This window comes from Drosophila pseudoobscura, chromosome X (genome assembly GCF_009870125.1).
Source record: "Drosophila pseudoobscura strain MV-25-SWS-2005 chromosome X, UCI_Dpse_MV25, whole genome shotgun sequence".
In the NCBI taxonomy this organism is placed as follows: domain Eukaryota; kingdom Metazoa; phylum Arthropoda; class Insecta; order Diptera; family Drosophilidae; genus Drosophila; species Drosophila pseudoobscura.
Window position 1 is genome coordinate 9830887 of NC_046683.1, and position 22028 is coordinate 9852914.

At 41.9% G+C, this 22028-nt stretch overlaps 2 protein-coding genes across 3 annotated transcripts; both read left to right on the top strand.

The window, feature by feature from the left end:
* Positions 1–775: 775 nt before the first annotated feature.
* Positions 776–17331, top strand: LOC6901613 (leucine zipper putative tumor suppressor 2 homolog). Of its 2 annotated transcripts, none has more exons than XM_015186406.2 (7): positions 776–1175; positions 13762–14367; positions 14430–14781; positions 14844–14961; positions 15027–15186; positions 15289–15669; positions 15727–17331. In XM_015186406.2, the coding sequence occupies exons 2-7, from the start codon at positions 13777–13779 to the stop codon at positions 16483–16485; spliced, it is 2361 nt and encodes a 786-aa protein (XP_015041892.2). In that variant the 5' UTR covers positions 776–1175; positions 13762–13776; the 3' UTR covers positions 16486–17331. The 2 variants fall into 2 exon arrangements, with proteins under 2 accessions (XP_015041892.2, XP_002134283.2); XM_002134247.3 differs by having other exon boundaries at positions 778–1175; positions 15027–15165.
* A 522-nt stretch (positions 17332–17853) lies between these two features.
* On the top strand, positions 17854–21542 carry LOC6901612 (uncharacterized protein DDB_G0271670-like). Its single transcript, XM_002134246.3, has 2 exons — positions 17854–18297; positions 18617–21542. The coding sequence occupies exon 2, from the start codon at positions 18678–18680 to the stop codon at positions 20352–20354; it is 1677 nt and encodes a 558-aa protein (XP_002134282.3). The 5' UTR covers positions 17854–18297; positions 18617–18677; the 3' UTR covers positions 20355–21542.
* Positions 21543–22028: the final 486 nt, after the last annotated feature.

Consider the following 22028-nt stretch of genomic DNA (forward strand, 5'->3'; position numbering starts at 1 on the left):
TACTGCTTCCTTTAGAGATAGGTTATTTAAATTCATAATTAACAGATTAACAAATGAATGGCAGTTTGCATACATTTTTTTATAATTGTTATAATTTTATGAAACACCAAAATAAATGTAATTTATAAATTTCTTTACATTTCCTCATTTGTGCATTAAATTGAACAAATTAATATTGATTTTGTATTCTTTTTCCACTGTTCCAAATGGGAGCGTGCCCTGCAACGCCCATATGTTGCCCAAATGTTTACGCAATAAGAATAATAACTTTCGAAAAAATACTGTGTAATGGCACTGGTGTTTAAAACCTTTCTTTCCGCCATAGATGCAGCTCTCTGGTCTCGAATATCGAGGAGCGCCTGAGCAGTGGAACGGCAGTGATATAAGGGTGAGCCACGATGGCCCAATGGATGAGCGCCAAAGGGTGGTAGCACCTTGCATTATTTACCGAAAAATAGCTAGCCAAGCAGCACTGATCCTCAGTTCCGAAATGGGAGGGAGCCGCTATCCCAGTCACCGTGGAATCACAGCTGCTCTTTCTCTCTCTCTCTGGTGCTACTGGTGCTGCTTGCTCTCTCATTTCTACTACCGCTGCCTGCTGCTCACCCACTGGTGCAGTGTTGCTGTTCTCTCACAGGTGATTATTCTGCTACTGCTAGTGCGGCTCTCTCACTGCGGCTACTGCTCTCTGCGGCTGCGCCAGGTATGGACAAACTCAGGGAGTGCTCTCTCAAAGCTACAAAAAAGCTATGCGACTAGCGGCTGGCAAAAAGCTTAGGCCTCGGTTCGGCTCGGCACGGGCTCGGCACACGGGCCCCATGGATAAGTTTGCTTTGAGCGCTCGTACGTGAAAGTCCAAGTCGAAGTCGGCGCTGCGTATGCGCAAAAAGACTCTCTGGAACAAAATTTGAAAGCGCTGGCGTGCAACGGCTTTTTGTTTTTCCTTTATTTTCGCAGATCATTTTTATTTACAACTAAGCTGTATTTTTTTGTGGTTTTTGTGCAAGCAAGAGAGTGCGAAAGGGAGTGAGAAAATCAAGCAAAATTCATGCATAAATAAGGGACTATTGCGCCCCTTTTTGGAAAACAAAACAAAAATAAGCAACAAGAATTTTGAACAAGAGACCCAAAACGAGTGGAGTCGCACAGAGAGCGTGACGAGAGGAGAGGAAGAGGTAAGCGAAAATAATAGTTCAAGATTTTTAAATTTCAATTTTATTCGGAATTGCATTTGAAAATATTCGGACACACAAACAGACAGACGGACAGGCACACACATACCTGCATATACATACATATGTACATACCTAGACATAACCTCATTAAAGTTGTCGCTGTTGTTGTCCTCATTTATCCGGACTCTGAAGTTGAAGTTGGAGCCCCAGTCCCAGCCCCAGCCCCAGCCCCAGCCCGAGCCCAGCTCCAGCGAAGCTCAGTTCCAGCTTCAGCCCCGAACCGTCTTCGATTATTGAGCCGTTTGACTTTTTCTCAACATCGAACCACCACGAACGAACGAACCTGTTGGTCCAAGTAGCAAAAAACAAAAAAAAAAAACAAAACAAAACTAAAAAAAAAAGAAAAGAAAAATGATAAAATATAAAAAAAAACACACACAAAAAAAAGAGACATTGCCGCGGTGCTCTGGTCAGCCTCTAGAAATATGCGACTCTCCTCTGTCTTTGAGCTCTTTTTTTTTTGCTTTTCTTTCGGTTGCTCATTTTTTTGCGCCCGAAGAATACCCTAGAAGGAGCTCGAGGTAGCCTTGGCTCTGTTAATCAATATACATATCTCTAGATCGCTGTGATTATAGAAACAAATATCGAAAAGCTGTGATAATATGTGTGTTGAAAACAGTGAATACCCCTAATGCAATGCTCCCCAAGAAAGGACTCCAAATGGCATGGGGACTGCCATAGCATGAATGCCCTCAGGAGGTGATACCCTCGATGGTAGTGTATTTAACATTCCTTCATTTGTTCCTTGATTTTTCGTTAGCCCTGAACTTGCTGGCAGCCGTCTCTTGACTCTCAGATCTCAAGCCTCAATTCTGTTCGCTTCAGAGCTTCAGAGCAATTTTCGTTTTGGATTTGCCCCTGCCCTGCCCTGCCCTGCCCCGTTCCGCAGCTGCAAAAATTATTATTAGACTCTCTGCCGCATCATTATCGCCGCGCTTTAAATCTAATTTCTGACTCGGCCAACAATTTGCCACACGATTTTGTTGTTGTATTTTTTAATATTATTTTCTTTGTTTCTCCGACTCCGAAAGGAATTGAAAGTGCGCGCGCATGCGCCGCAATTAAGGCCAAGTGCGAGCGCAAAAAAGCACAAAAACAAAAGCAACAAAAAAAAAAACAAAAGAGTACAAAAGTCATCTGGGAAGGAAAAACAAAACCAAAGTCCAAAACCAAAACAAAAACAAAAACAAAAACTAAAAAGTAATATAAAGCGGAGGCTGAAGGCTGCTGAAGTGGTCCGAGCGGATCGCTTGTCTGGGATTGTGGATTGCGGGCAGAAATTCACTTTTTACGAGAGTACACTCTTTCTCCCGGGGGAGGTCTGTGGTGGCCAGGGGAGCGGAGCACCCCACATCGAGTGCCCGAAAAACCTGGTGAAAATCCCCCCATACAGGTTATAAAGATTTATGATCACTTTTGATACTCCTCTCCGTGGGTCCGCTGGTCCGACGGTGTGTTTTGGCCTTTTTTATGTAGGTGAAGCTCAAGTGAAAGAAGATAAGGTGTTCCGTGTGTGGTGGATACTGGATAGTGGGACAGTGGCTGACTTCAACTTGACTTTGTCTTGTACTCGCACGATAGATCCAGGTCATCATCATCATCCGAGTGGAGTGTGGAATGGAATGGAATGGAATGGAGTGGAGTGGCATGGTGTGGCAGCTTCGAGAACACTTCACTTCCATTCAGCATTCAGCTTCGGGTTTTGCCGATTTCTTCAAGGATAAGTGCCAAACGAATGATTTCTAATTAAAGAATCATTCTTTTGGGTCAATCATGGATAATATTTCCATCATTTTGGGCTAGCAATCATCCAAGCCATCAAAATGTTCAATGGTTTATCGATGCCATTATACGATTCGTTCTCACCAAAGAACACATTATTTGTGGAATGAGCTGCGGCGTCTAGCGATAATTATTTATTCAGACAAATAGTTAAGCACTTTATATGCAAACGCCGTAAATCACGTACATAAACGTTTGCTTAATTGCCGGCCCAGGCTCAAAGCAAGATAGTAGAAGACAAACAACTGAACATGTTCAATTAAGACTTGTTTTACCTATTAATTAACCTAATCAGTTCAGTGCGGAACCTTTTCCAACGAGCAATACATAGATATTGTAGATCGGAATGCTAAAAGTGCTCTAAAAGTTCTATAGCCATGAATTGGCCTTCGATTGACATTTAATCGGATTGAACCCAAAGCGTAGAGCTTAGTCCTTTGAAGGGGACGCACAGCCCATGCAAATCGGTACAGTAGTCCCAGTCCTCCTCCACGTTCCATTCCATTAGTTCCCGTCTTGGAGAACGAACTCCAATCTCCATCCCATTAGGCATTCCGTTTCATTCTGTTCCATTAAGTGGTTTTGTTCCGTCGCTTATCATACGAGCATTGCATTTAATTACACCATCCGTATGGGTCGCCGCCGTATTTTCCCACCATTTCCCCCCCCCACACACACAGAGATACTCGTATCTCGCACGAGTATCTATCTATGCAGCTACAGCTGGCAAAAAACAATTACCAGGAGACGCCAAAGATAACTCTCATTAATAGTATTTTTAATTTTAACGGCACATACGAGCACTCGTACCAGTGGAGAGGTGGATGGAGTTGCTATTCGCTATTCATGAGTGTAAAAACGGGTTAAGCACAACAAATACACCCACATACACATTCACAAGACAATTCCAATTCCAATTCCATTCCAATCCAAGACCATCCATCCATCCATCCGTCCATCCATTCATCTATATATCTTTGAAGTGCCTCTGAACTGTTGATGAATGCGGGTTGTACAGCAGATAGTTTTTGTTTTTGTTTATGTATCTCAAAGAATGGTTATTTGGAGCTGTATCTCTCGATCCGTCCATTCATATGCTCCATATTCGGCATAGGCCCAAAAATCCCATTGACCTTAAATTACAATGAATGAATTGCCATTGTCTCAGGGCTTTCGGCTTTCGGCTTTCGGCTTTTTGGATTTTCGACTTCGGCGTTGGCGTAATGTTTCAAAATTCTTGAATATTTGTTAGCCAGCATTTTGTCTATTTACCGAATTTGGCAGACAACAGAAAACTAAAACAAACAGGCAGAGAAAAAGAGACGGAGAGAAGGGGAGGTGTTGTGGGGAGAGGCATTGCGATGATAATGACAGTCGGATTCATGCAAATCGAGAGGTCTCGCTCAATTAAGCGATGGATCAGCGCAGGTCGAGCTTCAATATCCGGACCAACACAAAAACAACTAAAAACCTGCAATGTTGCTCGACATTTAGATACCCTAGATAGCTCTCATTGGAGGACGCAAAACGGAAAGAAACATCCCATTCCCGTATAGTCTTAATACGCTCGTCTGCAAGAAAGGGTATTCCAAACGGTTGGGGCAGCAATTACAAATGCAGAGCAGGCTATGCCACATGCCACATGCAAGCTTTCACTGATCCGATCCATCGAAGCACAACGGGGCAACGGGACTACGGGGCAGAGCTGGCCAGCCAGGTAGCCAGTCAGCCAGTCAGCCAGCTGTTAGATCTGACCGAATCCTAGCCAAAAGATCAGCCACAAACCGTGGGCGAACTTTCCCACGTCCACACACATCGATGGGGGGCTACCATTCCCATGCCCGAGCCCGGGCCCGAGCCCGGGCCCAAGCCCAAGCCAAAGCCCATTCCCCCCATTAGTCACGCTCCACCGTTTTGTTGGATCTGACAATAGAATGAACTGCAAAACAAATTCAATATTTAACTGTGGCAAATAGTAGGTACCCGTGTACTTTGCTCCATGGATGTTGCAACATCAGCAGAAAAATCAGAAATCACAAATCACAAATCTGACGAAAAATATGCCATCTCCATGGCCATCCAGCCATTGCCAGCCCCAAGGGCCCAAAATAATGTGGGAATGGAGAATGGTGGCCTTATAAGGGAAGGAATGACCAGGTTCCAGTACTGCCGCTAACCAGTCCCGCCCAAGTCTCCAAGGAGTTCCAGTTCCAGTCGCCGGTCCCAAGTGGATTCTTGGGCACCACCGAAAACAGTTCCCATCACAAAATGTTCTGGCTGTCAGGTTGCTGGTTGCTCCTACGAACAGTGCGACTGCACCTTTCACTCACTCACTGATGGCCGTCGCCGCCGCCGGAAGGGGGATTGGCTCTCCAGACACCAGACAGATCGGAGTGGAGGAGTGTTTGAGCTTCATAAATATCGAATGTGTTTTTCGAGTGTCGAGACTCTGTTGAACGTTGAGTATTTTGAGTGTGGGGGCTTAAAAACTAAGTTTAGAATGATTTTTATGGCCAACGAAATGTCTGACGAAATCGCAGTCAACTTTAAAGATTTCCTTCAACTATTGTGGCTTAGATATTCCGTATTGTATAGCCGTTTCCTTAGGGAAGAGAGTACTCACTCTTATAGGCATAGCTATTCCGTATCTTGTTACATTCCATTCGTTTCTAATTGTTCCATTAAATCCATTTTTAGGAATAAAATGCGTTCCATTCATTTTTATACCCGATACTCAAAATGGTTTTAGGGGTATATTAGATTTGTGGTAAAAGTGGATGTGTGTAACGTCCAGAAGGAATCGTTTCCGACCCCATAAAGTATATATATTCTTGATCAGCATCAATAGCCGAGTCGATTGAGCCATGTCTGTCTGTCCGTCTGTCCGTCCGTCCGTCTGTCCGTCTGTCCGTCCCCTTCAGCGCCTAATGCTCAAAGACTATAAGAGCTAGAGCAACGATGTTTTGGATCCAGACTTCTGTGATATGTCACTGCTCCAAAAATATTTCAAAATTTTGCCACACCCCCTTCCGCCCCCGCAAAGGATGCGAATCTGGGGATATTCACAAATCTCAGAGTGTATTAAGGCTAGAGAAACCAAATTTAGTGTCCGTACTCCTGTTAGATCTCACTATAAAACGTATATCTCAAAATTTCGCCCCACCCCCTTCCGCCCCCACAAAGGACGAAAATCTGTTGCATCCACAATATTGCACATTCGAGAAAACTAAAAACGCAGAATCATAAATAAAGACCATATCTATCAGGTCGCTGCATCTGCATCAGATCGGATCATTTTTATAGCCAAAGGAAACAAATCAATTTGCAGTGGCTACGCAGCGCCCGACGTCACGCGCAGACTGATTTTCTGTCTCTCTCGCACGCACAATTATAATAACAATTATTCAAAAAAATCAAAAATAACAATTATAATAACAATTATTAAATCAAGAATAACAGTTATAATAACAATTATTCAATAAAAATCAAGAATAACAATTATAATAACAATTATAATAACGATTATTCAATAAAAATCAAGAATAACAATTATAATAACGATTATTCAATAAAAATCAAGAATAACAATTATAATAACGATTATTCAATAAAAATCAAGAATAACAATTATTCAAAAAAATCAAGAATAACAGTTATAATAACAATTATTCAATAAAAATCAAGTATAACAGTTATAATAACAATTATTTAAAAAAATCAAAAATAACAATTATAACAATTATTCAATAAAAATCAAGAATAACAGTTATAATAACAATTATTCAATAAAAATCAAGAATAACAATTATAATAACAATTATTCAATAAAAATCAAGAATAACAGTTATAATAACAATTATTCAAAAAAATCAAGAATAACAATTATAACAATTATTCAATAAAAATCAAGAATAACAGTTATAATAACAATTATTCAATAAAAATCAAGAATAACAATTATAATAACAATTATTTAAAAAAATCAAAAATAACAATTATAACAATTATTCAATAAAAATCAAGAATAACTGTTATAATAACAATTATTCAATAAAAATCAAGAATAACAATTATAATAACAATTATTCAAAAAAATCAAAAATAACAATTATAATAACAATTATTAAATCAAGAATAACAGTTATAATAACAATTATTCAATAAAAATCAAGAATAACAATTATAATAACGATTATTCAATAAAAATCAAGAATAACAATTATAATAACGATTATTCAATAAAAATCAAGAATAACAATTATAATAACGATTATTCAATAAAAATCAAGAATAACAATTATTCAAAAAAATCAAGAATAACAGTTATAATAACAATTATTCAATAAAAATCAAGTATAACAGTTATAATAACAATTATTCAATAAAAATCAAGAATAACAGTTATAATAACAATTATTCAATAAAAATCAAGAATAACAGTTATAATAACAATTATTCAATAAAAATCAAGAATAACAATTATAATAACAATTATTCAAAAAAATCAAAAATAACAGTTATAATAACGATTATTCAATAAAAAACAAAAATAACAATTATAATAACGATTATTCAATAAAAATCAAGAATAACAATTATAATAACAATTATAATAACGATTATTCAATAAAAATCAAGAATAACAATTATAATAACAATTATTCAATAAAAATCAAGAATAACAATTATAATAACAATTATTCAATAAAAATCAAGAATAACAATTATAATAACAATTATAATAACGATTATTCAATAAAAATCAAGAATAACAATTATAATAATGATTATTCAATAAAAATCAAGAATAACAATTATAATAAAAATTATAATAACGATTATTCAATAAAAATCAAGAATAACAATTATAATAACGATTATTCAATAATAATCAAGAATAAAAATTATAATAACGATTATTCAATAAAAATCAAGAATAACAATTATAATAACGATTATTCAATAAAAATCAAGAATAACAATTATAATAACGATTATTCAATAAAAATCAAGAATAACAATTATAATAACGATTATTCAATAAAAATCAAGAATAACAATTATAATAACGATTATTCAATAAAAATCAAGAATAACAATTATAATAACGATTATTCAATAAAAATCAAGAATAACAATTATAATAACAATTATAAAAACAATTATTCAATAAAAATCAAGAATAATAGTTATAATAACAATTATTCAAAAAAATCAAGAATAACAATTATAATAACAATTATTCAATAAAAATCAAAAATAATAATTATTCAATAAAAATCAAGATACTTAAAATGAGTGTAGGCGTACATACATATATTAGATTTGTGATGAAAATGGAGGTGTGTAACGTCCAGAGGGATAAAGTATATACATATATTCTTGATCAGCATCAATAGCCGAGTCGATTGAACCCCGTCTGTCTGTCCGTCCCTATAAGCGCCTAGGGCTCAAAGATTATAAGAGCTAGAGCAACGACATTTTGTATCCAGACTTCTGTAATATGTCACTATTACACATACATTTCAAAATTTCGCCCCACAGGAGGCGGAAGGGACCTCCACAAAGGACGAAAAAATGTGGCATCCACAATATTGAAGATTCCAGAAAACTAAAAACGCGCAATCATAGAGAATGACCAGATTGCTATCAGATTGCTGAATCTGGTTCTGATTGGATCATTTTTATAGCCAAAAGGAACAAATCAATTTTCAGTGGCTACGCAGCGCCCGACGACATGTTCATACTGATTTTCTGTCTCTCTCGCACGAACTCTTTGTCGTGCCGTTTAATATTAGCGGCGTCTGCCGGAGAAGAGCCATACTGACTAAGTATCGGGTATAAATGTAGAGTTGCGGTGTCCGCAGCAACTCACAACGTTCCCCCTCGTTTTTGATTCATTTCACTCGTTCTACTCTTTAATTTCCCATTTTACTCCATTCCAGTCCTTATGATTGTTCCATTCCATCCGTTCCACGCCTTTGTTCCGTCCCATTAGTTTCAATCTCCGTCCGCCTAAAGAAAAGTATGACGAAATCGCAATCAAGCAGTCAACAAAAAGATTTCCTGCTCTTAGGCACCGCCTCAAGGTCGAACCCCTACCCACCCCACCGAATCGATGGATCGATCCATTTGTCTAATATTTCGATAAACTTTCGAAGGGGGTTTCCTCATGGCTGTTGCCTCATTCCCCCCGCCCCTACCTCCAATCCCCAATAAAACCATCCATAAACCCATGAATGCATGACGCTGGCAACGCCTGACGTCACAGTTGAATGCAACGCGCTCTGACCTTTTGCAATCTCATTCCGCTTCGAGCCGCCGATGCCTGGATGCATGATGCAAAACGAAAGTGAAACACAAAAGAAAGAAACGAAAACAGAGCGAGAGAGGGAGAGGGAGAGAAGCAGAGGGGGAGGGAGAGAAAAATGAATATGATTTCAAAATCGAAACCTGAAATGCATTTGCGTCTTAAATGAAAAACTAACAGCTTTTGCTAAGCAATAAATTTAAAAAAAAAAAAAAAAGGAAAATAAATAGAGAAAAAATCATAATAATAGCAAAAGAAAAGAAAAGTTTTCAGTCTTTCGTCACGCTTATAAAATATTGAATGGTGTTGCTGTTGAACGCGTCTCTGCCACAGCAAATGCGCCATGGCCCAAAACTCCAAAAAAAAAGAAATATAAACAGATACTACCCCTTCCTCACTGTCTCTCTCTCACTCTATCTCTCTCTCACTCTCTGGCGGAGTCTCTCTGTTCGATTCCGTTTCCAGCTTCGATTGCAATTATCTCTCTTCGCTTCGCTCCACTGTCTACTCCGTTGTCTACTTCGTAAATGAATTCAATTAAAAATTCACAATCAACAATAAATAACCGAAAGCTCAGCGCCCAAGCGCCCAAGTCGTACGCTTCGTTCCGACATTTGAGATATTCGAGCATTCGAATGCAAACAGGCAAAAACGTTCAACAAAAACTATAAACCAAACACAAATCGCAGGCAACAAATGGAACGGAATGGAATGGTATGGAATGAAAAGCGCGTTGCACAGTGGCTTGAGATTTTTTGCAATCATCGAAGGGCGATATCTGCAAAGATTCCATGAAAATGTAGAAGAAAACACAGCTTCAAGATGCTATTTTGACACACTTGATGTATGAACAATTTTCCTAAAGGCATTAAATTTATTGCATTTGTTGCATTTATTATTATAATATTTTATATAAATTATATAAAACACTGGGAAGTCCTTGTTCAGTCTATATTAATTTTTTTTTAATTACTTACAAATGGTTACATTTTTAATAACAACTTTACTTATTTAAAAACAAAATGCACAACGTTTCAATGATGCATGTGTCATGCGGCAGCTCCCATCGGTTGGGTATATGTGCCATTGTGCGTGTTTTAGATACAGATACTGTGGGGTCAAGCGGTTGGTTTCATTTGATAAGAAAAGCTAAAGAGGTGGCATTCCGATAAGAAAAACACACTTAAGAGGGGGGTTATGTTGGATTGGAGCCCCCGTTCTTGGGAGGGAAACTTTCTGGGCTAATCGCCAACTTTGATCAGACTTTTGTTGTGCCACTTTCAATTTGTAGGTTCTTTTTCGTATCTTGTTCTTCCTTTCCTTATGAGAGTCCCTAGTCTCAGTCTTGCCTTTGGGAGGAGGTGGACTCCGTATCTTATCGCTAACTCCACGAGTCTCTGTATCTTTTGCATCGAACCACTGTGCAGCGTGCGAGTGGCTAGCTGGCTGACTGGCTGGCCGTCAGTACGAGTATGCATATAAAATCTTTGCCAACTGGCGAGCGTGGGAAAAAGGCATTGGCTAATAATCCCGCAGCCGTTCAGCGGTTTTGACTGGGCCCCAGCGACGATGACGATATGCAACGCACACAGAGATTACTCATACGCCGCGTGGCACAGACTCCCTCCCGCTCAATGGACCGCTCTTTGGATCTATGGATCGTCGGTGTTCTTTAGGGTCACTCACACTCTGTTTTCTTTTCGATGCGGATCTTCTGTTGTTATTATTATTTCTGGACCCGCCTTCAAACCGCAAACAACAAAAAAAGATACTTTCATTCATAGAAACTTTCAAACACACAAAAAACGGGATGGAACGCTGTGAGTTGCTGCTGCGACCGCAGCTCTACATTTATACCCGATACTTAGTCAGACAGAAAACGTGTCTGAACGTGACACTAGGCGCTCATAGGGACGGACAGACGGACGACCAGACAGACATGGCTCAATCGACTCGGCTATTGATGCTGATCAAGAATATATATACTTTATGGGGTCGGAAACGCTTCCTTCTGGACGTTACACACATCCACTTTCACCACAAATCTAATATACCCCTAAAACCATTTTGAGTATCGGGTATAAAAACTCGTAAAAAAGCCCAAAGCTTTGACCATCAAGAACTGGCCGTAAGCCGAATAGAAGAAACAGGTTTCCATTCCACAAAAGAGGGGTTTTTCGGTCGTTTTGGCTCATAATTTTCGCTGGTATACAGATACATTGCAGATGCAGATACAGATTTCTGCAGCTAAAAATCTAACAGTTAGCCGCTAATGTGATTTGTGAATGTGTTGCCACAGTGCGGTGTGCCTCTTGCGGAGGGGAGTGCTGCATGAGAGAGTGTTTCGCAAGTCCGAAGTAAATAAATTACATTGGCAGTTTAACGACGTTGTGCGACGGTCGGACGGACGGACGGACGGACGGTCTGTCGGTCGGTTTCTCGGTTGGAAATTGTCGCCGATTGTCGGCTTTTGTTTGAGCTCTCGCGGCACTCGCGTGGTGGGGCATGGGGCATGGAAAATGAATAGATTGCTGGCCATTTAACAGGCCAATAGATACGGATACAAAGCAGGCATCCAGCCATCCAGTCGATACAATGGAACCACACAACCTGCTGTCTGCTGTCGTCTGTCGTCTGCCGTTCGGATGGGCTTCAATGGTTTGCTTCGTGATTGACAGTTATCTAACCGTTTTGACTCTTAATACAAGTGTTTAACAGTTAGCAACTCGTACTAGTGGCAGTCCAGGAAACACACATATCGATCTATGTATCTAACTATCTGTACGATACTTTTTACAGGCGGGTGGGGTATCGTATCTACTGGTAAGTGGAGCAACACGGCAAATGGAACCTGTTCGACCACTGATAAAACGCAATCTGAGGTGGTGTTCGATTGGAGAACACAGGAAATACAACACACAACCAATGTATCTGTTGCTTAGTATCTGTATCTTGCGTATGCGCTCTGATTTCCTTAGGGTCCATCTATACCTTCCGCCAAAGAATGGAGGAACTGTTAATGGAATGATGCCTTCACCTCCTAGAGGTTTTTGTAGCTCTCAAAGAAAATATAATTCTTAGTTTTCTTCTGCAGTATTTTCGAAAAATTTAACCCTTTTGAAAGTTTTTTGCAGGGTTCATAGTTCCATTTGCAACCATTCTAACCATTCCATTCCATTAAAACACAATAAAAATAAAACTCTAGAAGTGAGAAATTTGGTCAAATAAAAAATGTCATCATGAAATTGAAGCTGAAACACTTGCACCCAGGCTCTAATGCCTTACCCAATTGCAAGCTTTGCTAAAAAAATACACTAGCCAACCCATTAAACCCTCGGCCGGGTCACGCACTTGACCTTAACCCTAATCGTTTGGCAATCTGTGATCAGGAGATCAGTAGATGAGGGCCCCCGAGCAAGATCGGAGAGCACCGAAGAGCAGCGTAGAGCAGATCTGGGGCTAAAGAGAAAAACCTGTTGCCAGAGGAAGAACCTTACAGTGGAGTGCCCCGAAACGATGGTCTCAATAAACCGCGCCAGAGCTGAGACGAGTTCCAGTCCGCGAGTGGAGTCCGCGAGTCGATGGACAGATGGAAATAGTTGTAAAAATATGGGTCGTGCGACAAGAAATGAGAAAGTGCCAGAGTGCCAGCGCCAGTGCCAGTGCCCGCCGATGTCTATGGCAAAGCGGTATACACCGTTAAGAGCATAAGACTTTGGGCTTGGCTTAGAAGATCGAATCGAATCTGCGGCTAATGGCAGCGGGGGGTAGCTGGCAGCCAAGGCAGATGGCAGACCACCAAACGAGAGAGACCATCATCATTCGAGCATTCAGGCATTCGCGATGCTAGCGAAGAGCGTGCGAAAATGGAACGATGGCGAAACGTTGGAAAGACCACTCCACGCTCTGTCTAGAAAGAGCTCTCTGCAGGTCCGTCTAGATCCTTATTGGAGAAGACTCCGGAACAGGTTGCTGCTTCATTTGTCGATAAATGGTGCCTTCTATGTATTTATTTGTATGCTTCAAGCTCTCATTTCCCAAAACGGAGTCTCGCAAGGTCATGAAATAGTTTACAAATGGGAGAACACTTAAAACAGAAGGTCAACCAAGGTGAAGGTACCTTTTAATAGTGTTTAAGCAGAGTTAAGGATAACGTAGGAAAATTGAGATGCAGGCTAGGCAGGTGCAGATTGAATCATGGAGAATGCATCATAGATGGCCCAAAAAGAGACGAAAAGGTGTCCCCAACTACACGATGCATTCGATTGAAGAAAGAAAACAATATCTCAATAGAAAGAGAGACTTTGAAATCATAAGACATACACATATACATACTTTCAATACTGGTGACCCCGACAGAATGATTCTTTCGACTATTCCCATCGAATACTGCCTTCATACTACATAACTCTCTCTATTTATACCCTTTTCCAGCTCTCGATCATCAGCATGTCCGCTGCCACACACATGGCGCTGCCTGTTCACGCCGTGGGCGGCCCGCCGCCGGGTACACCACCGGTCTCCATGGTGTCCATGGGGCCAGGCAAGCGGGGCCACAAGCGCAGCGTTTCGCTGGAGACCAATGCCCCGCTGGCATTGCGTAGCACCCCCAGCCATCAGTCGCCGTTGCTGCAGTTCTCCCAAGGACATGGCTTCCACACGGGCACGCTCAAGTCGCGCCAGGAGCAGCGGCGCTTCAGCCAGAAGTTCGGGAGTCACAGCAATCTGGATGGGGATGGGAATGCGGATGGTGGCCCCCACCAGATGCAGATGCGTTCCAAGTTCCAGAACATCCGGCAAATGTTTGAGCTGAGTCGCAGCTGCGTGGCCGGTGGAGGAGGAGAGGAGCAGCGGTACGCAAACGAGGAGGAGGCGCTACAGTCGCTGCCGGCAATGATGCTGCCACATCAGCAGCAATCAGTGGCACGACGGACCACACCCATTACCGGAGGAAGTCGATTGGCCATTAACGAGCAGCACCAGCAGCAACAGCAACAGCAGCAACAGCAACAGACATCGATGGGCGAGGCCATGGAACAGGTGAGGCTTTTGTGCGAGATTCAGGGGCTAGGCCTTGATTGAATTTTGATTTTGATTTCTAGAGCACCAATGGAGGAGGTTCCGGTTCGGGTTCGGCTTTGGGCTCGGGCTCGGGTTCGGGTTCGGGGGGTAACTATCTGCGTCCCATTGCCTTCAAGCCGATACCATTTGAGCCGGACTATCGCATAGCATGCCACCAGCAGCAGCAGTTGCAACAGCAACAGCATCTCCAGCAGCAACAGCAACAGCAGCAACAGCAACAACAGCAGCAGCAGCAACAGCAGCAATTCCAGCAGCAGCTGCAACAACAGCAGCAGCAGCAAGTGGTCTCCGGATCGGTGGAAAGATATGGCTATGGATCAACACCATCGCTGGCACCGCTCCCGACGACAGCCGTGACACAGAAGTTTGGCAGTAAGAAAACGCAACATCGAGGAAGCAAGGGAAATCCTTCAACGAATCTCCTTCTTTTACAGGCACAACAGATCTGCGGCATTTGGCAGCCAGGCGCCGGAATCATCGCGTGCTACAGCGTGGCAGCAGCAGCCATGAGGATGCCATGAATACTGAATGCATGACGGATGGGGCCAGCAGGTGAGGCAGAAGATGATGATTGTATTTATGTGTATCGTGTAATCTAAAAGGGATCCGTCTTCCAGCAAAAGCAGCGGGACAATGGTTGGAAGCGATCTGACGCCCTCGCCCTCGGACTCGGGCATCTCTGAACTGGAGGCAGCACTGAAGGATCGCGACTCGGAGCTGTCGTATCTGCGGCAGGCCATGGAGCACAATGAGAAAGTAATTTTCAAAGTACAAAAGGTTAAGGCCAGGGATCAACCGATCACACCCGACACCACTAACACACCGCATCGCTTTTCTTTGCTCCTTTCTATCCCTTCTTTCGTTTGGCTGCGGCTTTAGGACAAGGAGGTCTACTGGGAGCACGAGACGCAGCGTCTGAGGCTGCTCTACGAGCGGGAGCAGCGCGAGTATCAGCTGAAGCTGAAGAAAATGGAGCAGCTGCTGGCCTTGCAGCAGTTCCAGTTGAAGCAGCACAAGATCCGGCAGCAGGAGCAGGTGCACAAGCTCCAGCAGCAACTGGACGCCACACGCTGCAGCAATCAGAATCTGAAGCAATCCGAACAGCAGCTCCAGTCCTCGGCGATGGGGCTGCACCAGCAGCTGGAGGACACGCGCCAAACGGTGGCCATGCTGCGCTCCCAGTTGGAGGACAGCGAGTGGAAGGTGTGCGAGCGGAATGGGGAGATAGCTTTACTCAAGACGCAGCTGAAGGAAGCGCATGTAAGCAGGACTCACCCTTGCCTTGGAGATTTCCTCTAAAGCCTGTCTCTTTTGCAGATCGAAATCAATGTCAAGGATCATGCGATTGTTAGCCTGAAGCACCACAACCACAGCAACAGTAGCAGCAGCAAAAGCAGCAGCGAAACCAAAAGCCAAAGTCAACCAAAGGAGGAGCAGCAGCAGCAGCACCAGCACCAGCATCAGCTTCAGCAGCTGCAGAAGATCATTGCGTTGAAGGATCAGGTGATTGGAGCACTCACCAACGAACTGGCGAAGCTGCGCAAGGAGCTCTCCGATCTGGCTATTGCCCACGAGTACGGGGAGGAGCCCTGCGGCCGGTACACACGTCTCAAGCAGCAGCTGGACAACCTTAATGAGATCTGCCAGAAGACGCGCAAGTACACATCCTCCGCAGAGGCTGCCGTTCCCGCTCCCGCTCCCGTCCCCTTGGAGGTAGTGGTGGCTCCTCCGCCCCGGCTGGATGCCATCATGCAGCGACTGCAGCTGCAGGACCAGGGACAGGGCCAAGGCCAGGGCCAGGGCCAGGGACAGCAGCAGACGCTGGACACCCTCATCGAGGAGTCCACCACGTATGCCGAGGACATTGCCAAGCTACGGCAGAAGCTGGACGACTTTCGCATCAACCTGGAGCTGGAGAAGCGGCAGTGGTGCGCCGAGAAGGACAAGGTCCTGGGCTACCAGAAGCAGCTGCAGGCCCACTACATACACATGTACCAGAAGCTGCGATGCCTGGACAATGCGGTGCCAGGACCAGGGGCTGCCGCTCCAGCAGAGGCAGCCACCGATGTGAACTGAGGATCTGGGATCCGGGAGTCAGCAAATGGTGCTATTTGTCGTTGCACTGCAATTCGATTGCTCCAGGAGTAACCGAACGCCAGTGATGCTTTCTAGTTCTTCCTTAAAAATATTCTAGTTTCATCTCTACACTCTGCAACATCCATTGAGATCCCCTCTGAGGGGTTCCTCACTTCTTTTAGACTTCTAAAAGTACATACTGGGTAAATGATAGATTAAGAGCAGAACTAGTACTCTTACAATCTGTTCAATTCACTCTTTCTGTGGATCCCATCTCCCTCTTCCAGTTAAATAATTCTCGCTACAATGCAATCAATTATCGCTACAAGCGATAACCCATAAACGGCGATAATTAATACAAGATTATTGATTTTATTAAAAAAAAAAACAAAACAAAAAAACGGGGAGAAAGAGGAAAGTCTCTTGTGAGCCCACTCCATGGATCGTTCTCTTTCCAGTCCAATAAATTATCACCACAAGCCGACAAGCTAAGCGATAAGCGATACATGCGGCGATAAATAATACACGATTATCCATTTTACTCCACAAGAAGAAACGGAGAGGGGAGCGGTTCTCTTCGTGAGAATCAAATATTTTATGAATATTTAATTTTTTGTTTTTATATATTGTATGTATTTTTTAATTTATTAAATTTTTTTACCCAAAAATACTTAAAGCAACAGAAGATGAGAATGAAAAAAAACCAACATTTGTGATTCCGCATGCGCGTAGATGAAATCGTATCTATGTTGAATATATCCGATATACGATATGATGTATCAATAGTTATTATTGATATCGATCCAATATGTATATGCAATAAATGATACAAAAATATGATGATTACTCATGGTGTATTTAGTTTTCAATATTCAATATTATCTGCACACAGATCATTGTCTTCCCAGAGGTACTCCGTGTGTCCAAAAAAAATACTATAACAGAAGGAAACAACTTTCTCAAACCCATGGATACAACATCGCTTTATTGGTTTACCGTTCGTGTAGATTCCATTATTTTATTATTAACAAAATGCATAACTTTAAGAATCCGTTTTCAGGAATGGAAGTGTGTCCCAAGTATTTTACTGAACTCTCACATATGTAGCTCCTAGCACGCAGAATCTACCTTTTGAAAATGGAAGTTAAAGAAATTAAAATCAATTTAAATCTAAAATTAAATCTTTTGGCCTAATTCACATAAACATTGAGAACTCTTTGAGTGCAAACCTAATTTAAATAAATTAAATCGTACCAAAAAATTTCAATTTTCCACATTTCTGGTATTATATTGTTTCAGAAAATATAATAAATCATTCAAAATACTCGAAAGAAAGCAACAGATAAATCTTGGCGACAACAGATACATCTCTTTGAGAGCCAATAAATGTCTGGTGAAAAATCAATTCGATTTCGCTCGGAGACATCTAGAAAGTAACCATCATTTATGGTGCCGCCACAAATGAATTCAAATTCAAATAAATTACTGAAACAACACACACAATGTGGCGCCCTGGAAAAAAGCTCCGCGAAAGTATGCTGGTCGGGGGTGAGTGCCGAGCACGGAATCTGTGGCAAGGAGCACACGGACACAGTAATTGCAGGAGGCAGCATTACAAAAGTACTCGCACACACGGTTACACATGGCAGCTGGAGAGCTCTGCTGGCAAGTTAGTTTCCGGCTGTGAAAAACGGTTACAAAATGTGTAAAAAGTGTTGAATCACTCGAAGAACAACTGTTGAACACATAGACGATAAAAGAGAAATTGAATTTTTATGAAAATCGCACAGAACAAAACAGCGAAAGAAACAGGTCAGCAAAAATAATTACAACAATTTTTTCATATGCGCGTAGGTATACCTGAAAATAAAGCTCTAGGCTGCCAGGCTGCCAGGCAGTTGGAAAAGCTATCGTGCTTTTGGCTTTTGGTCCTAATGCATTTGGCGCTTTAGAGTTAAAGCAATTCAAACAGCGCCAAAAAATCCATAGATACTATATACTCACTTTTCCCATATATGTATGTGTATCCATAAGATACTGCCTCACTCGATTATCGATTTGCACAAGATATGCAAAGGACATTCGACACGCCATAGAACTCATGTAAATATCCCTTCTCATCTTTGTGCAGCGGAAAACCACAAATTTTCCACGTGCGGGCCACCTGTTGCATCAAAGGCTACAATATCCCAATGCCACGCTGGGGTCATCGGCCGAAAATTTGGGATTTTCAGGTGGAAAGCGTCGTAGACAAGTGTCTGGCAAGTGGAAATATTCACTATTTAGTGCAGTGGTTGGGCCGTATGGATCCGGAGTACACTTGGGAGCATGCGGAGGCACTCGAGTGCCCCGAGGCGATCCGTAAATACGAGGAGACGATGGGATTCAATGACCAGCCGATTGTTTTGGGGAAGCGTATATCTTCGGCATCATCATCATCGTCGTCGTCGTCATCATCGTCATCTGGAGACTCAGTTTCATCCTGTGTCACCGTAAAGAAGCGGTCATCGTCATCGGTATCAGCATCGTCGTCGTCATCGACCTCATTCTCGTCATTGGTATCGACATCGACCTCATTACAACCGCCAGAAAAGAAGCGCTATTCGTCATTTCCATCGACCACATCGGTCTCATCGAATCACTCGGAAAAGCAGCGCAGCTCCTTATCGGAATCCACATGGGCATTGTTATCGTCATCGGCGTTATCGGAGCCCTCGTCATCCGTCCCGCCCCAACCCTCGGACAAGAAGCGAAATCCATCACCGCCATGGCAGCCCCCTCCAGAGAAGCGCATTTCGTTATCGCAATCGACGTGGTCACTAATGTCGTCATCGATATCGTCAACGGAATCATTCGAGCTCCCGGAAAAGAAGCGCAATTCGTCGTTGCCGTCGGTATCGGGCATATGCCAACCAATGATACCCAATCCCAAGCGCAAGTCGTCATCGTCATCGGTATCGTCATCAGAATCGAATATCCCTGAAAAGAAGCGCAAGTCGTCAGAGGCCTTGACCTCATCGCATCTACTTGGAAAGAGGAGTAATTCAGAGAGTAATTCGATATGGGAGTCACCGTTATCCCCTTCCCCGGAGAACAATTCGATGTGGGAGTCCCCCCTGTCCCCGCCAGCCGAAAAGAGGCGTAAATCATCGGAAAAGAAGCGTAAATCATCCGAAAAGAGGCGCAAGTCATCTGAGAAGAAGCGTAAATTATCTAGAATGTCAATGTACTCGGATATATCCGACACACCCGCATCCCCACCACTGGAGAAGAGTCTTAACTTGTCTCGAATGTCTATGTACTCGGATATATCGGACTCACCCGCTTCTCCTCCACCGGAAAAGAGGCGCAAATCATTTGGAATGCCAATGATATCAGTGAAATCGGAGCTATCGTATATACCGGTGAAATCGGAGCTATCGGATTTATCGAACGTATCGAACGTATCGAACGCAACGGAGGTATCGGAGGTATCGGTAAAATCGGAGTTATCGCAGGTATCATCAGCCCAACGGGAAGTAAGGGAGCCATGGTATATGCGTAATCTGGATCCTAGCGCCGGGCCGAGGGGCTTCGCCCGTGGCCTGGAACCGGTGAAGGTACTGGGCGCCACCGATGCTTTGGGCGACATTATGCACTTGATGCAGTGGAAGGGCTGCTCCCAGTTCGACCTGGTGTCGCACGAGGAGACCAGCATCCTGTGTCCCCAGCTGGTCATCGAGTATTACGAGCAGCGTCTGTCCTGGCACAATGTCCCCACTGTCACGGATGTCATACTCGGTGTCAAGAATTGGAAGCAGAAGGGCTACATCAACCGATACAGAGACAGATATGGCAAAAAAGGTACGAGGCCAACCGAAATTCTGTGATTTTTCTATGATGAATCATAGGATAAAAAAATATCAAATATATATAACCAATAAATGTACACAAATACTATGTATATGAACGTGTGTGAAAATATCTACTAGAGATGCATACAAAGTTTTTTTTTTTTAAGAAGATACTATGAGAAGATATAGATAAATATGCGAAAATATCTACTAGAGATGCATAAAAAGTGTTTTTTTTTTTTAAAGAAAATATATATGTGCGCAAAGGATGGAATGGAAGAGGGCATACATTATAAGAACCTATACTCTATATACACATTTTTTTTGTGAATTTATTCACCATAAAACTATGTACTAAGACGTACCATGTACTTAGTACGACGAGACGAGTAGGAGAATAAAGATAAATACGGCTATTTTTTTGAGAGATTGTATGAGATTGTATATGGACGAGGCAGAAAGCATAGACCTAACTTAAGTTGTTTTCTTTTTTTTTTGGAAACTATTTCAAAGAAATAATATATGCGCTGTGGTTTGATAGTAAAAAGTAGATGAAGAATGCAAATTTTTGTGAATTTTTGTTCACCAAAAATACATGCATATATACTAAACAGATAGTTTTTGAAAAGTACTCTCGTACGAGATTTATAGATGCAAATTTACCCAAACTTTTTTGTTGGTTTTTTATATTTTTGCATCCTAAGAATATCTACAATGAAAAGATGGTAACGTTATTTTCATTTAAAAAAACAAAAAAAATAAAAATAACACAAAAAAAACAATGCTCTGAAGAAGAAACTCCTAAAATACGATTTTGTGTGAATTTGTACACCAAAATCCAACTAAAAAACAAATAGAGAAGAGATTATATGAAAGCTATGTACCGGAGTGGAGTGGAATGGAATTTATTTTTGAATTTGTTGATCGATGTGCAGTAAATGGCATACTAAAACCCATTTTAAAACATACATATTTAGTACGTGTTCTTTAAACCGTACAATAGCCATACATATATCAATGAAATACGATACAGGAATACATGGAAATATTTCCAGCGAAAAATATGGAAATGCTCATACACACACACACACACCTAACACATAACACATGGATGTAATATTATTGGCAAGGGGCGAGGGAAAACCCACCTTGTTTAATCAGCATTAATTAACCACGTTTCAATGTTATGCTCTTGATGTGAATAAAAACTATGTAAAATGCAAAGCTTGTGTATGTTTATTATTGGTGTGGCGGAGGGTTGGATTTTCTACTTTACAGATGCATACGATGGGATTAGATTGCACCCTCGTCCTGAGCCTCATCCCTGAGATCTAATGAGATTTGATTACACGATCGACGGAGCGCACAGCCACCGGCATTATTTGAACAATACAAATATTTCAATAAACAAAGGGGTGCCGCAGCATTTCGTAACTTTTGCAGACGGATCGGTTGCTATGGCAGCAATCACAGCTAAATATTCATTATATTTTTGGGCCATGTGGAAGCACACGTTGCGGCAGCTTATTTCGTTCGGTTGGGCTTTAAAGGGTCGCTTTTTATTCCTTACAGATGGATCGTTCCTCTGGCAGTACAGCTTATTTCATGCAGTGGGAATACAATTTTCTATACAATTTTTCCGGCAATCTCCAAAATGTTCCTGACGAAAACCAATAATGTTTTTAAAGTGTGCAAATATAAGTGTCCCAA

What these genes read in the sequence shown, in the direction of transcription:
- LOC6901613 (XM_015186406.2), top strand. Translation starts at nt 13,777, where the DNA reads ATGTCCGCTGCCACACACATGGCGCTGCCTGTTCACGCCGTGGGCGGC. An exon ending in TGGGCGAGGCCATGGAACAG is followed by an intron (nt 14,368 to 14,429) that starts GTGAGGCTTTTG and finishes TTTGATTTCTAG; the next exon opens with AGCACCAATGGAGGAGGTTC. An exon ending in CGCAGCTGAAGGAAGCGCAT is followed by an intron (nt 15,670 to 15,726) that starts GTAAGCAGGACT and finishes TCTCTTTTGCAG; the next exon opens with ATCGAAATCAATGTCAAGGA.
- LOC6901612 (XM_002134246.3), top strand. Translation starts at nt 18,678, where the DNA reads ATGCCACGCTGGGGTCATCGGCCGAAAATTTGGGATTTTCAGGTGGAA.